We start from the raw sequence: 14944 nt of genomic DNA, 5'->3' as shown, positions 1-14944 counted from the left end.
TAGCTGTATCCTCACCCGAATCTCATCTTGAATTGTAGCTCCCATAATTCCCATGTGTTGTGGGAGGGACTGGGTGGGAGATAATTGAATCATGGTGGCAGTTTCCCCAATACTGTCCTTGTGTTAGTGAATAAGTGTCATGAGATCTGATGGTTTTATAAGGGGTTTCCTCCTCCACTTGGCTCTGATTCACTCTTTGCCTGCCACCATGTAAGATGTGCCTTTTGCCTTCCACCATAATTGTGAGGCCTCCCCAGCTATGTGGATCTGTGAATCCATTAAACCGTTTTTCTTTATAAATTACCCAATCTTGAGTATGTCTTTATCAGCAGTGTGAAAACAGACTAATACAACCTTCTAATTACAGCAGAGCGGGGGTTGGGCCCAATATGTGATAAGAGGTTGCTGCCAATGAGATTGCCCTCAGTGATGCCTTTTGTGATCCCTACAAGATGCTTGTCCTGGTTGAATTTTACCACCTCATAGTCAGTTCCTCAGGAGAAGAATGCTTGGCCTGGTATTAGCTTTTCTCAGTTATACATCTACGTAATATTATAAGTATATATATTAATACTCAATATTATACCAATAATATATACTTAATATTGTACTAAAAATCCCACAAAATATACTGTACTGTTGGATAAATTCAACTCTAAAGGTAATAATATAACTGATGTCTCCTTCTAAATAGTTTAAAATGAAGTAGTTAGACAGATGCAGATGTGAACAGATCCTTTTTCAGATATGGAAAATATTCACATTTCCAAACTATCGTATCCTAACACAAATTAATTTATCATGTTTCACCTGATTTTAAAAATAACATTTAATTATACAGTGAGAATGCAAAAGGTGGGTGTTGCTAGACAAACTCAGTCAATGAGGCAAAAGGCAATGAAGGTTTTTATTTGTTAATCCATATTAGCAGCAACACCAGAAAAATCATTAACCACTCCTCCTAGCATTGAAACTCTGACTCCACTTATCGCTTCTTCTTTTTAAATTACAATGTAAAACAAAATGAACTGCAAAATATATTTTATTTGAACTTACTGAAGTCGAAATCATAGGAACCAGATATCTAAACAAAGTTTAAACTTAAAGTTTAGATTTTAAACATAAAATGTAAATGGTTTTCTTTGTTTTGAAAAGTATATCCTTGAAAAGTATTTTGATATAGATGGGAACATTTTCATAGACTGGCATCTACTTTTCCACCTACTGTTTAATGAAGTAAACTGTTGAATGATGTAAACTGTTAAATGAAGTAAACAGTTAAAACTAATGACATAAAAGACAAGCAAAGCAAAGGAAACATGTTATAAAAGATAAGTATTACAGCATTCTTAAGTATGGTACTTTATAAAATGAAAACCGGGATGATGTCTTCTGAGATATCAACATATTTATAAGGAGTACATGGTACGTGACATACTTCAGGATGCCAAGAATTTTAATTAAAACTCAACCTCTATAAAGTGAATATAAAACTAATAAGAGGAATATTTTTAAAGGTTGGGATATGTAAACTACAATAGCAGCAGTTTGAAACAGAAGAGGAAGAAATAAAGAGAAATTACATTACATTAGTATAAATGTATTCAGTAACTTCTGTTGGAGATTATGTTGTTATATATGAACAATTATAGTTATTTTTCAATCAATGCTTTACATGCATAAATTGAAATTACCTGATATTAAATGTTTCTGAAATTCATTATAGGAAATACACATGAGCATAAACAGATGACGATATTCTCTCTCTCCCGTGAAAAAATGTGTGGGTAATATATTACATCATAGATAGAAATCGCATACTTGAAATAACCATAAAATACTTAAATAGTACATGGATACTATTTTCAGCCAAGTTGTTTCATATTTAAATTTAAACTTTTAGTTATTTCATGTAACTACTGCAAGATTTCTAAAATTTTTATTTTTTACTTTTTGTAATGTTGACCAAAAAGGAGGGAGTGCATTTAACATAAAAATAGAAAATGAATCCTGAGATTTCTCATAAATGTCTTAATGTCCTAGAGATGTGGGCACTGGTTCCATAGTAAATTATGGATGCCACATTTTACAAAATCCTTACTGCCCCTTTGAATTGTGTCCTTCCTCCAAGATAAGAAGCTATGACTCAATTGTTCAGCATGGAATTATAGTGAAAAGCCTTTCTAGTTCTATCTTTCCCTAAATGGGCTCTGGTTTCTTGTAATTCACATGACACTCTTTGGCTGTGGCTGTCTGTTAAATTTCCTGTTTTGGACTAGTTTCAGCAAACCAAAACAAATAGCTCACAGAAAAGCCAACAGTAACTACTTTTTTTTTTTTTGTGGTATATCCAGTTAGATTCTTTCTTCTTAGAGGTACAGAGAAAGGGAAGAAAATAGTTACAGACATGGTATAAGTAGGTCACAGCAGTTTCAATGCACCAAAAAATGTGACATCTCCATCCAGTGATATTTGTGCATTTTCTCGTGGTATTGCAAGTTGAAGTTCATCTCCTTCTTCCAGTTTTGCAATGCCTAGGAAAAAATGATTTACAAGAACTATAAGTGGTTATACAACAGAAAAGAAAAAAACCTAAATAAAACTATTTTGTTCTGTAAAAAAAAATGTTAACATAGGCATCCACACTTCAGAATATACCAGTTGGCTTCTAAACCATTGCAATTATCTTAGCCTAAAAAAATTTAGAAGAAATAAGCAAAAGGAGTTACAACAGATATGTATGAATTTATCACCTACTCTTTAAAAAATGGAGTTCCCCAAAAGAAGCCCAATATATAACTTTTTAAAAAATTAGGTAAATCATGGCACATCCCTTGATAGAATATTAAATGATTAGTGATGATTTTTATTTAATTTTGTTGACAAGGAAAGTTTTTATAATAATGTTAAATAAAAACATGAAAAATTACACACACATATATATACTAGATATTCCTAATTATATTTTAAACATACATATGAAAAGCATAAATATTAAAAAGTGAAGAAAACACCATTTCTTAAGATACCACATTTATTAATATAGTTTTTCTTGAGAGTTCAGACTATGGGTTTAAGCATTATCTGGATTATTTTTCACAACCTCTTATATTTTGTTTTATTATATAACCACATTTGTCTTCATAATCAAAAACAACAATGAAATTAACTCTTCAAAAATGACCAATAAATCTGTGTGCGACTAATTTACAAGGACAAATGCATCTGTGAATTGGTAATACAAAATACATTCAGGGACTACACTCAATGTATCAAAAGAAAAATGTGAAGGAGAAGAAAGAGGAGGAATAAGGGGAAGAAAAAGAAATGAAGAAATGAACAAACAATAAAACTGTCAGCTGAATTGTCAATAATTGTGGCTTACTATTTTTAGAAAAGTTGCATTGTTTCATTAGCATAGTGAAAATGTACCTACATAAACACATGTATGTTCATGTCTATTCTAACCTAAAGCCCAAAGCATGCAGATTTGCTCAGGCAGCAGCCAGGGGGAGTTTATTTATTGAACATTTACTATGTACCAGGTACCCTTCTGGAAAAACCTACAGTAGTGATCAAGGATGACAAAATTTCTGTCCCCCCTGGGTATGCTTTTTTGTAATGGGCAAAGACAGACTACAAACAAAATAAAGTTTTTTAGGACTTATTACAGGTTATGTGTACACTTTCTAGAATTGACAAAACATTTGTGGACTACCTTAAGCAGTAAGAATAAAATGATTGAGATGTATTTGTTGAGCAGACTTGTCATTATCATAGAGATTGGAAATGAGCTATCATTTTGACAAAGATCATAGCTCACAAAGCATTAAGTAATATTAACTCTAAAGATTAGGTGGGTGTGAACAACTATAGAGTCTATTTAACATTTTAACACTAAGTTATTGGCTATTTCAATTCTTCCAGATTACAGCAATCAGGTATAATTTTTCTAATAAACATTTTATTAACACAATAAGTAATAAGATTCAGCTTTATGTATGTAAGTGGTTCTTTGATATTATGTTGGGTTTCTTAAGTTGGCCATTCACATCTTTTCAGGTTACTATGGAAACATTTTATGTACTTACACTCTAATGTGTAGTTTTAAATGGCTTTAAATAAATTTGCCCTAAAACAGATTAAAATTGCAAGCCTGAAACTTCCTAGGGGACAGGACTCATATACAACAGTAAGCTACTAGTAATGAAAAATATTTTTAAAGTCAGGTGAATTATTCTTAAAGTAAGACACCTTAAGAAATCTAGCAGACTCCTCTAATAGCAAGAAAGTGTAAGAGGAACAGATGATTAGAAAAATGTTTTAAAGAGTTATTTATAAAATTGTTAGTATTAATGAATATAAATAAATAACAGATTGGAGTAGTCTCACCATTTATAAATATTTTGCAACTCCAAACTACTAGTCAGCACTGGGTGAAGGGAAATATCTCTTTATGAAAATTAGGGAATTTTAATTTTATAAACTTCCTCATCTCCCCACCAATGCTATCTGTGGCTGCAGATCCAGAATGACATCATTTTCATTATTAGAAACTATTTGCCTTAGTTTCTAACTGCCTTATTGGGCATTTGTTTGTAAATGCCTTTGAAATACAGTATTTCAAAATGCATAGCCAGTCTCCGTTCCTGCGTGTCACACAGTCATTCATAGTAAACATCTGGAACTGAAGCCATTCCTCAGGGTTCTGGATTTTTACAAAATCAACAGAGAAAATAAATGTCTTTAAGGTAAATATTTTTCTTTAAAACCAGCCTGGATTAATTTTAAATCACCCTTGAAAAATAAAATGAAGGAAATGTTAGCAATTACAGCTGAAACAGACCTGAGGTTTACAAGATCTGCCCTGCTCTCTGCCTCTCACTGCACCTGGGTGCAAAGGTAGGTTTGCTTCTACACTTTCACATTCCTAAGTCACCTGTCTGGTGTCCACTGACACAAGATGTCACCTGTGTGAGAAAGAAGCCATTGTACAACTTTCCCTTACCCTCAAACCCGGCCGGGGCATTTCTTCCACAGCATGCAAGAAGAGGTTTGGTTGCTCCCAGTGTGGAATCAGACTGGCTGGTTTAAACTGAGTCTAAAAATTAGTAGCTGTGTAACCTGGGACAAGTTACGTTACCTCTCTGTGTCTAGATCCTCACTCTCTTAAATGGGAAGATTAAATAAGCATGCATATATAAAATGCAGAAAAGAGTGCCTGGCCAGTGGTAATCACTCTATCATTGTCAGATATTATTATTGTTGTTATTAAGGGTTGAAGAAAATATATTTGAATTTTTCTCAGTGTAGAAGTTACTATGTAGAAGTACTATGTACAATGCAGAAGTTGCTATGAAGTTACTACCCTTTCTAAATGTATATAAAGATGGTAAAGTTATTAGTAATAATTCCATCTTTCTCAATTAAAACAGACTAGCTTATCATTCAAGATTTAAAAAACACAATATATTGAGGAATGCCTTTCTGTCTATTCATATTTTAGGGCACCATCCTTTCATTTTCGCATTTTGCAGCTCAGATTTTTCATCAAACTCTCTTCATTTCACAGTTAGCAGGGTGTGAGAACTATTATTTACCAGCTGAATAGCAGGAATTATTGGGTAGTGTTTCAGGCATATTTTGAATACATCGAAACAAAGTCACCAGACTCAATTCATCCCCAAAGACATGGACTTTTTTCCTCTGAATTAGATGTCCCATGGCATAGGTCTTATCAGTGTATAAAACCTGAGAAACAAACCAAAAAACTTTGTCAGAAATGAACACAAAATGGGAGGCTTCAGACAGTAACATCAGAATTAGGGTTTGAACCTACCTGACCATATATAAAAAAGTAACCAGTTTCTTTGACCAATATTTTATTCTCTTTTTCTTCTAGGGCACTTCCCCTTTTAAAGCTGAGAAGCCATGGAACAAATGTGTAAGATCCTGCAATGAAGAGAATCATTTATAAGGAAAGAAACCAAGAAAGGCAGTTTTCACCTCCACCTCCATTTAGTTGTTAAGCTACCTCTGAAACTTAGAAGATAATTCCATCCTAAAAAAAAAAACAAAAAACAGAAGAAGAAGAAGAAGACAAGTCACATTACTGCATTGGATTCTTTGCCATCACTTATATATTAACCTGGGTTAATATATCAGATACAAGAACCCAAGAGCTAACCCTTTATATGAATGTCTGGGTTTTCCCTTTATTGGTCTATATTTCGGCTATTTCATAATAAAGGCTGGTCTGGATAAGAGAGTTTGAAGCAAAAAGTGGACAAAATTTCTCTGAATAACACACTAGTAGAGATTTTCCTTTGATTCTCAGAGAGGAAAGAGTATGTGAAGAGTTTGGCAAAAGGTTTCCGGAGGAAGAAATCTCTCCATTCCTTGGCCCAAATGTGGCAACAAAAGGGAGCCTATGGGAGAAAGAAGAAAGTGACTAAGACACAACCTTTACTAAGAACAGTCAAGGAACTTTGTAACAATGATCTATGATATTTGAGTTTCAATGGCTTCTGCTCAGTTCACTGATAATTCTCCTCTATTACCCATCAAAAATCACTTGGGGAGTGACAAGGAGGCTGCTGTGCTCAAGGGTGAGATGAAAGGGACAGAGGGAAGACAGTAGCCATCAGCGAATAGGCACATGGGGGACTACATTGCTGAGCCAGAATCTGTAAGTGCGTTCGGACATCAAAACCCATTAAGAGAGCAGAGACACTCCTTTCCTGTGAATTCATACTTTACATTCCCTGGATTTCTCATGGGTGTGTCATGTGACTATCTGAGTAAAGGGTGAGCCCTAAGGCTAGAGGTTGGGAAATTTGGGGAGTGTAAATTAAGTGATGTAAAATGAATAAAAAGAAGATTAGATGGACTGTAATATAAGGATAAAATAGTAAAACAGAGCTGTGGAAGTTAGTCTAGAATCATACTTTAAATGTCCCTGTATAATTGGTAATGGTGGACCATACCTGTGTCCAAATTTCATCCTGATCATAGCAAAAATGAAAACAAAATTGATAATAAAATTCAGAGTCCACAACAGACAATAGGCTAGAAGCCAAAGAAGATAACAATTTTTCTAGAATTGAGATTAAAGAGCATTTTTTTCCTGTGGGTTTTCATGAGGGGCACAGGATGATGTGGTAGTTAACAACGTGCTCACATTCCGTACATACAACTGCCAAGTGTACGTGCCTTCTTCACATAGTGTTTCCAAGGCAAACCAAGTATATTTAAACTTTTTCCAAATAAAATTTGTTTGATCTTATGTTTTAATTGACAGATAAAATTGTACATATTTGTCATGTACAACATGATGTCTTGAAATATGTAGGCATTGTGCAATGACTGAGTCAAGCAAATTAAAATATATGTTACCTCGTATAGTTGGCATTTTTGTGGTGAGAACACAATATCTACTCATTTAGCATTTTTCAAGAATACATTTCGTTAACTGTAGTCACCATGTTGTACAGGAGATCTCTTGAACGTATTCCTCCAGTCTAACTGGAATTTTGTAACCTTTGACCAACATCTTTTCACCCCCACCCCCACCACCCAGCCACTAGTCAACACCATTCTACCCTCTACTTCTTTGAAGCTGACTTTTTTTAGATTCCACATATACATCAGATCATGTAGTATTTGTCTTTCTGTGCTTATTTCACTTGTTCTAATGTCCTCCAAGTTCATCCATGTTACTGAAAACAACAAGGTTTCCTTCTTTTTATGCTGAATAGTATTCCACTGTGCATATATCGCACATTTTCCTCATCCGTTCATCTGCAGATGGATACTTAGGTTGATTTAGTATCTTGGCTATTGTGAATAATTCTGCAATAAACATTGAAGTACAGATATCTCATCTATGGTCACATCACTCTGAATGTACTGTATCTTGTCTGACCTCAGGAGCTAAGCAGGGTGGGGCATGGTTACTCCTTGGATGAGAGATATCTCTTTGACACACTGATTTCATTTTCTTTGGATATATACTTGGTAGTGGGATTGATGGATCGTATAGTATTTCACTTTTAATTTTTAAAGAAACTTTTATACTATTTTCCATAATGGCTATACTAATTTATATTCCCAGTCCAAATAAGATTCTTGAGGGAAGAATGTAAAATCAGAACCACATATTTCTGATTGTTTCTTTTTTTTTTTTTTTTTTTTTTTTTGAGACTGAGTCTGGCTCTGTCGCCCAGGCTGGAGTGCAGTGGCCGGATCTCAGCTCACTGCAAGCTCCGCCTCCCGGGTTTACGCCATTCTCCTGCCTCAGCCTCCGGAGTAGCTGGGACAGCAGGCGCCCGCCACCTCGCCCGGCAAGTTTTTTGTATTTTTTAGTAGAGACGGGGTTTCACCGTGTTAGCCAGGATGGTCTCGATCTCCTGACCTTGTGATCCGCCCGTCTCAGCCTCCCAAAGTGCTGGGATTACAGGCTTGAGCCACCGCGCCCGGCTATTTCTGATTGTTTCTAAGGAGTAAGAATCCTAGGTGACAACAAAACAAACTACATTGTAAATTCAAGTTGAAATAAATAACATTTCCTTAGTCAGACCTTTGAGTTCCTATTACCACAGACAGAGGGAGGAAAGATGTCAGGGAGAGTGGGGAGGAAGGATGGAGGATCTATGAGTGGATCAAGAAACTTCCCAGGTCTTCTTCAGCACATGCTCTTGTCGACCTGCGCTTCTTGCTCACTCCCAGGAGCCACGTCCATCACTGTTTCTCACCAAGGGTGAATGTGCCCTGATATGGGCAGGTCTCATCACCCTAATTGGCTTTTCCCAAAGAAGGGAACATTCTCCTTAAAAGAAAAGCCCTCTTGTATAGTAATAGTTAACACAAGATCACCTCAATGACAAATTACAAATGCAAAATCATCATCGCCTCTTTTATGATATAATTTCAGTGAAAAGATTATCATAAAATAGTTTTTAACTTTGTTTAAATGACATAATGTCTGCCAAGCACTTTTTGGAGTGCTGAAAAATGAGGAAGAGTTAATACAGTTACTGTCGATATTGTAAAACACAAACTGATGACTTCACCAAGGCAGTTGCTTTCATAGCTTAATGATATTCATTTGATGCTTGGAGTGAGAGAGATGTTAAAAAAATAATACACTTGATAGATACTAAATTTTCTGAGCTAAAGGGCCATTTGTGTTTGGTTCCGTCATTTTCCCAGGGCTTAACATCATGACTGACCCACTGTAGACATGCAGCAAATATTTATTAATTAATTCAAATTTAAACATAATATAATTCAAAATAGCAATGTACTGTAAAAATTAATCACAAGTATTCAATTGTTTTTTTAAAGCATTTTACTACCAAGTTACTGAAATTCTTGTAATGAAATGCCTTCCATCATAGAGCTAGTATATTCTCTTAAATTGAAGTAAAATACAAATTTCTAAAACCACTTATTTACATCTGGCTAGAGATATTTGTTTACTAAAATTTTCATAATAATTTAGATTGATTTCTTAGATTTTTTTACATTCAACTAATATCTATATAATTAAAGACCCACTTCTAAGTAAATGTCACTGGTGTATTGTCAGCATAGAAAATAAAACAAGTACATAGTAGGTCTCTATTCTTAATGTCTCTTAATATTTTATTTAGGCATTTTATCATCTCTTCTGGCAATAATCTTATTAAAGTGATAGAGAACATGTTTACTTATTTTTATTTTTAGTTATTGTCTTTATTCCTCCCACATCCACACACACACATATGCACAACCACATACTTACCTGGGCTCTCTGCAAACAGGAGATAAAGACTAAGGTTAACCGCAGACAGCCTAGTGAAGGGTTGAAGAAATACCCCGGTTCAGAGGCTGTTTGTAAACACCAAGAGAGATTTTTATTTTTGTTTTTCGACTTCTAATGTTTAACAAAATCTCTGTCAGGATGAGGATTAGCAATAAAATAATCTCTATCAGGCCAAGAAAACAGATAATAGAAGAAAGACTCCTGTGTCCACACAGGACAAGGAATAGAATCTAGGCAAAAAAAAAAAAAAAAAAAAAAAGTACTTTGGAAAAATTACTAAACAAGAGAACAACTGCAGTCACATCAATTAACAACAGAAAACCCTGAGGATGGGAGTAATTTTGAGTTCCAGATTTGCTACATTGTAACATCCAAACTGTCCAATTTTCAAGAAGAAACTTCAAAGCATACAAAGAAAGAAAATTATTAACTACTCAGTGGACCAAAAGAATAAAGTCATTATTACAAGATTAATACTCAATAGGGAATCACTTTTCTACCAGTGATCTAACACTTTTCTACCAGTAATAAACAAGTGGAATTTGAAATTAAAAATATAATGGCATTTAGATGATTACCTCAAAAAATGAAATACTTAGGAATAATCCAACAAAATATGTAAAAGATTTAAATAACTAAATAAATGGAGAGATACTCCATGTTCATAAATAGGAAGACTTAATATTGTCAAGGTGTCATCAGTTCTTCCTGTAGATTCAATGCAATGGTGGTTTTTTTTTTTGTTTGTTTTTGTTTTTGTTTTTGTTTTCTGAGTCTTGCTCTGTCACCCAGGCTGGAGACAGGGGCACGATCTTGGCTTACTGCACCTTCCGCCTCCTGGGTTCAAGTGATTCTCCTGCCTCAGCCTCCGGAGTAGCTGAGACTACAGGCATGCACCACCATGCCCGGCTGGCTAATTTTTGTATTTTTAGTAGAGAGGAGGTTTCACCACATTGGCCAGGCTGGTCTCAAACTCCTGACCTCATGATCCCGCCTTGGCCTCCCAAAGTGCTGGGATTACAGGCATGAGCCACTGTGTCCGGGCGACTCAATGCAATCTTAATCAAAATCAAAGCAAGTTGAATATCAACAAACTGAGTCTAAAGAATATATGGAGAAGCAAAAGATAGAAATGCCAACATAATATTAAAAGATAAGAACAAAGTGGGAGAACTAACACTACTCTACTTCAAGACTTACTATAAACCTACAGTAATCGAGACAATGTGGTATTATTGAAAGAAGAGAAAAACAGATTATCGAAACAATATAAAGAGCCTAAAACTAGACTCACATATAATCAACAGATCATTGACAAAGGGCAAAGGCAATATGATAAAGAGAAGATAGTTTTTTTTTTTTTTTTTAAATAGCACCAGCACAACTGAACATCCACATGTTAAAAATAAATAAATAAATTGAAACACACACATTGATTTTAATAAGATTTGGAATCTTTTTGCCTTTACCCTCCTTGAAGTTTACTGAACTTTTTAGATGTGTAAATTTATGACTTTCTTCAACATTGGAAAGAGTTTGGCCATTATTTCTCCAAATATTCTTTTTTCAAATTTTATCTCTCTTCTCCTTCTGTGACTCTCATAATGCTTATGTTTAATGTATCCTGGGGGGTCTCTTATAATCTGTTCACTTTTCTTTATTCTTTTTTAACTTCATTTTTAGAGCCATTTTAAATTCACAGAAAAACTGAGAGGAAGGTACAGTGATATCTCATAGACCTCACACTCCCTACAAATGTATATCCTCCTCCATTATCAAAATCCCCCACCAGAGTGGTACATTTGTTACAGTTGATAAACCTACACTGATATATCATGGAGGAAACTTAAATTTCTATTACTAAAAAAAAAAAAAAAGAAGTGAAAATAAAAATGTTACATACTGTGCAATTCCAACTACATGGCACTCTGGAAAAGTTAAAACTATAGAGACATTTTAAAAATGCCACTTCCAGGGGATAAACAGCGGAAAAGGAAAGGTAGTTGGAGTGAAGCACAAAGAATTTTCAGGACAGTGAAAATACTCTAATACTACAATGGTGAATACATACCATTATACATTTGTGCTAATCTATAGAAAGTACAACACTAAGGTGAACCCTAATGTAAACCCTGGACTCTGGATGATAATGATATATTAGTGTAGGTTTATCAGTTGTAACAAATGTATCACTGTGGTGGGGGATTTGATAATGGGGGAGGATATGCACCAGTAGGGAATATGAGGTTGATGAGATATCTCTCTACCTTCCTCTCAATTTTTCTGTGAATCTAAAATGGCTCTAAAGATAAAGTTAAAATAGAAAAGAATAAAGAAAGGTGAACAGATTATAAGAGACCCCCAGGATACATTAAGCAGATGAATATATGCATTACGAGAGTTACAGAAGGAGAAGAGAGAGAAAATACGAAAAAGGAATATTTGCAGAAATAATGGCCAAACTCTTTCCAATGTTGAAGAAAGTCATAAATGTACACATCTAAAAAAATTCAGTGAACTCCAAGAAGGGTAAACACAAAAGATTCCTACCAAGACTTATTAAAATCAAGCAATTAAAAGATAATGACAAGGAGGAGATCTTGAAAGCAGAGAGGCAATTCATCAAATATAAAATATGCTCAATAAGATTAAAAGCTGATTTGTCATCAAAAACCATGGAGGCCAGAAGGCAGGGGAATTACATATTTAAAGTACTGAATGAAAAACACTGTCTACCCTGTATTCCATATGTGGGAAAATATCCTTAAAATGTGAAGAAAAATTAAGTTATTCTCAAATAAAGAAAAACTGAGGGAGTTCATTGGTAGCAGACTTACCCTGTGAGAAACGCTAAAGTAGATAGAAATTAAAAAAAAAAAACAAAAACAAAAAAACAAAACAAAACACTAAGTGAGAACTGAAAGATATATGAAGAAATAAAGAATAGAAGTAAAGGTACATATGTAGGTAAATATAAAAGCCATTGTAAGTGTATTTTTAGTTTTTAACTTCTCTTTTGTTTCCTATACTATTTAAAAGACAAATACATAAAATAATAATTATTAATTTATGTTAAGGGCTTACAGTGTTTAAGGGTATATTTTGTGACAATAACAACATAAGAGAGAAGCTAAGTTGTTATCAATTCAAACCACAGTGTTATAAATTTAGGATGTTTATTGTAATCACCAGAATAACAACCATGATAATAACTTCTTAAGATGCACAAAAAGAAATTAAGAGAAAAACAAAATGGTGTACTTATAAAGGTATATTAAAAACAAAATAAAGAAGAAATAAAGGAATTGAGGAACAAAACTTATAAAAAAACAAACAGCAACATAGTAGTTCTTTCCTTATCAGTAATCACTTTAAATATAAATGAACTGAATTTAAATTTGGCAATTAAAATACAGAGATTGGCAAAAAAATTTTTTTAAAGCCCAAACTCATGATCTAATTATATTCTGCCTACTAGAGACTCACTTCAGATTCAAAAACACCAACAGGTTTTTGTGTTTCAAGGTTTCAAGATCAAAGGATGACAAATATGCCTCCTTGCAAATAGCAGCCAAAGGGAACAGGGATGGCTAATACTGATATCAGACTAAATACATGTTAAGTCAAAAATTTTTATGAGACAAAGAGAGTATTAAATATTGATAATAGAGTTAATTTATCAAGAATACCTAATAATTATAAACATCACTCAACAGAACCTCAAGATATAAGCAGATATTGGCTGAACTGAAAGGAGAAATAGACATTTCTACAGTAACAGCTGAAGATTTCAGTGTCTCACCTGAAGTAATAGCTAGACCATCTAGGGAAGAGATCAATAAGGCAACAGTGAACTTCAACAACATTGTAAACTAACTGAACCTAACAGACATATAGAAAACACTCCACCCAAAATCAGCAGAATACATATTCTCAAGTGCACATGAACATTCACCAAGATAGACCATGTTGTGCAAGAGAATAATTCTCATTAGATTTTAAAATATTTAAATTCTACAAATTTAAATTTTAAAATATTTAAATTCTACAAAAGCATATCTTTTATTTTAAAAAGATATGCTTTTCATCCTTTAACCTTGAAACCTGTTTATGTTTTTCCATCTGAAATGAATCTCTGGTAAGCATTCATTCTAGCTACCTTCAATAACATAAGGAAAATTGGAAAACTCACAAATAAGTGAAAATTGAACAAATTCTTAAACAAATTGATCTATGAATAAATCCTAGAAGAAAATAGAAAATACTTTGAGATGATTGAAAATAAAAACACAACATAGCAATATTCATAGGAAGCAGTGAAAGTAGCACTCAGAAAGAAACGTACAACTGTAAATGCCTATGTCAAAAAATATCTCAACTCAATATTCTAAGTTCAGCTTAAGGAAATAGAAATAGAAGAGGAAACTAAACCCAAAATTGACAGAATGAAGAAAATAATAAAGATCAGATAATATAATAAAGAAGGTAATAATAAAGAAAGTAGATGGAATAAACAATGGAAAAAGGGCTGGGTGCGGTGGCTCACACCTGTAATCCCAGCACTTTGAGAGGCCAAGGCGGGTGAATTATTTGAGGTAAGGAGTTGGAGACTAGCCTGACCAACATGGTGAAACCCTGTCTCTACTATAAATACAAAAAAAAAAAAAAAATTAGCTAGGTGTGGTGGCACATGCCTGTAGTCCCAGCTACTTGGGAGTCTGAGGCAGGAGAATCACTTGAACCTGGGAGGCGAAAGTTGCAGTGAGCCGAGATCGCACCATTGCACTCCAACCTGGGTGATAGATACTCCATCTCAAAAAAAAAAAAAAAAAGAACAGGAAAAGACTGGAAACAGTAACACTGAACATTGGTTTTTTGAAAAATATGAACAAAGATGACAATCATATAGCTACATTGACCAATAAAAAAGACTCCAATTAATAAAATCACTAAAGAAACGGAGGCATTGTTAATGGCCTATTAGAAATAAAATGTTTATACCTTTTTATTATTTATAATAATTGTACTCCAACAAATTAGATAATGTAGATGAAAGGGACAAATTCCTGGAAACACACAAACTACCAAAATTGACTCAAAAAATAAATTTAAAAATCTAAACAGACCTATAACCAGTAT

General features: G+C 33.8%; 1 protein-coding gene across 3 annotated transcripts in view; it reads right to left on the bottom strand.

Moving 5' to 3' along the window:
- Positions 1 to 893: 893 nt before the first annotated feature.
- TNFSF13B (TNF superfamily member 13b) overlaps positions 894 to 14944 on the bottom strand; it is a 38514-nt gene continuing 24463 nt past the window's right edge. For 2 of the 3 annotated variants that reach the window (XM_001082119.5, XM_001082247.5), the window contains 3 exons: positions 5840 to 5952; positions 5601 to 5751; positions 894 to 2534 (listed from right to left, as the gene is read on the bottom strand). In XM_001082119.5, the coding sequence (XP_001082119.1) occupies positions 2422 to 2534; positions 5601 to 5751; positions 5840 to 5952 (377 nt within the window). In that variant the 3' untranslated portion in view covers positions 894 to 2421. Of the gene's footprint in view, positions 2535 to 5008; positions 5752 to 5839; positions 5953 to 14944 lie in introns of all 3 variants that reach the window. The other variant, XR_013408058.1, reaches the window with a different exon arrangement.

The sequence above is a fragment of the Macaca mulatta genome, chromosome 17 (genome assembly GCF_049350105.2).
Source record: "Macaca mulatta isolate MMU2019108-1 chromosome 17, T2T-MMU8v2.0, whole genome shotgun sequence".
In the NCBI taxonomy this organism is placed as follows: Eukaryota; Metazoa; Chordata; class Mammalia; order Primates; family Cercopithecidae; genus Macaca; species Macaca mulatta.
The sequence above is the reverse complement of the archived record's forward strand: the minus strand, read 5'-3'. Positions and strand labels throughout refer to the sequence as shown.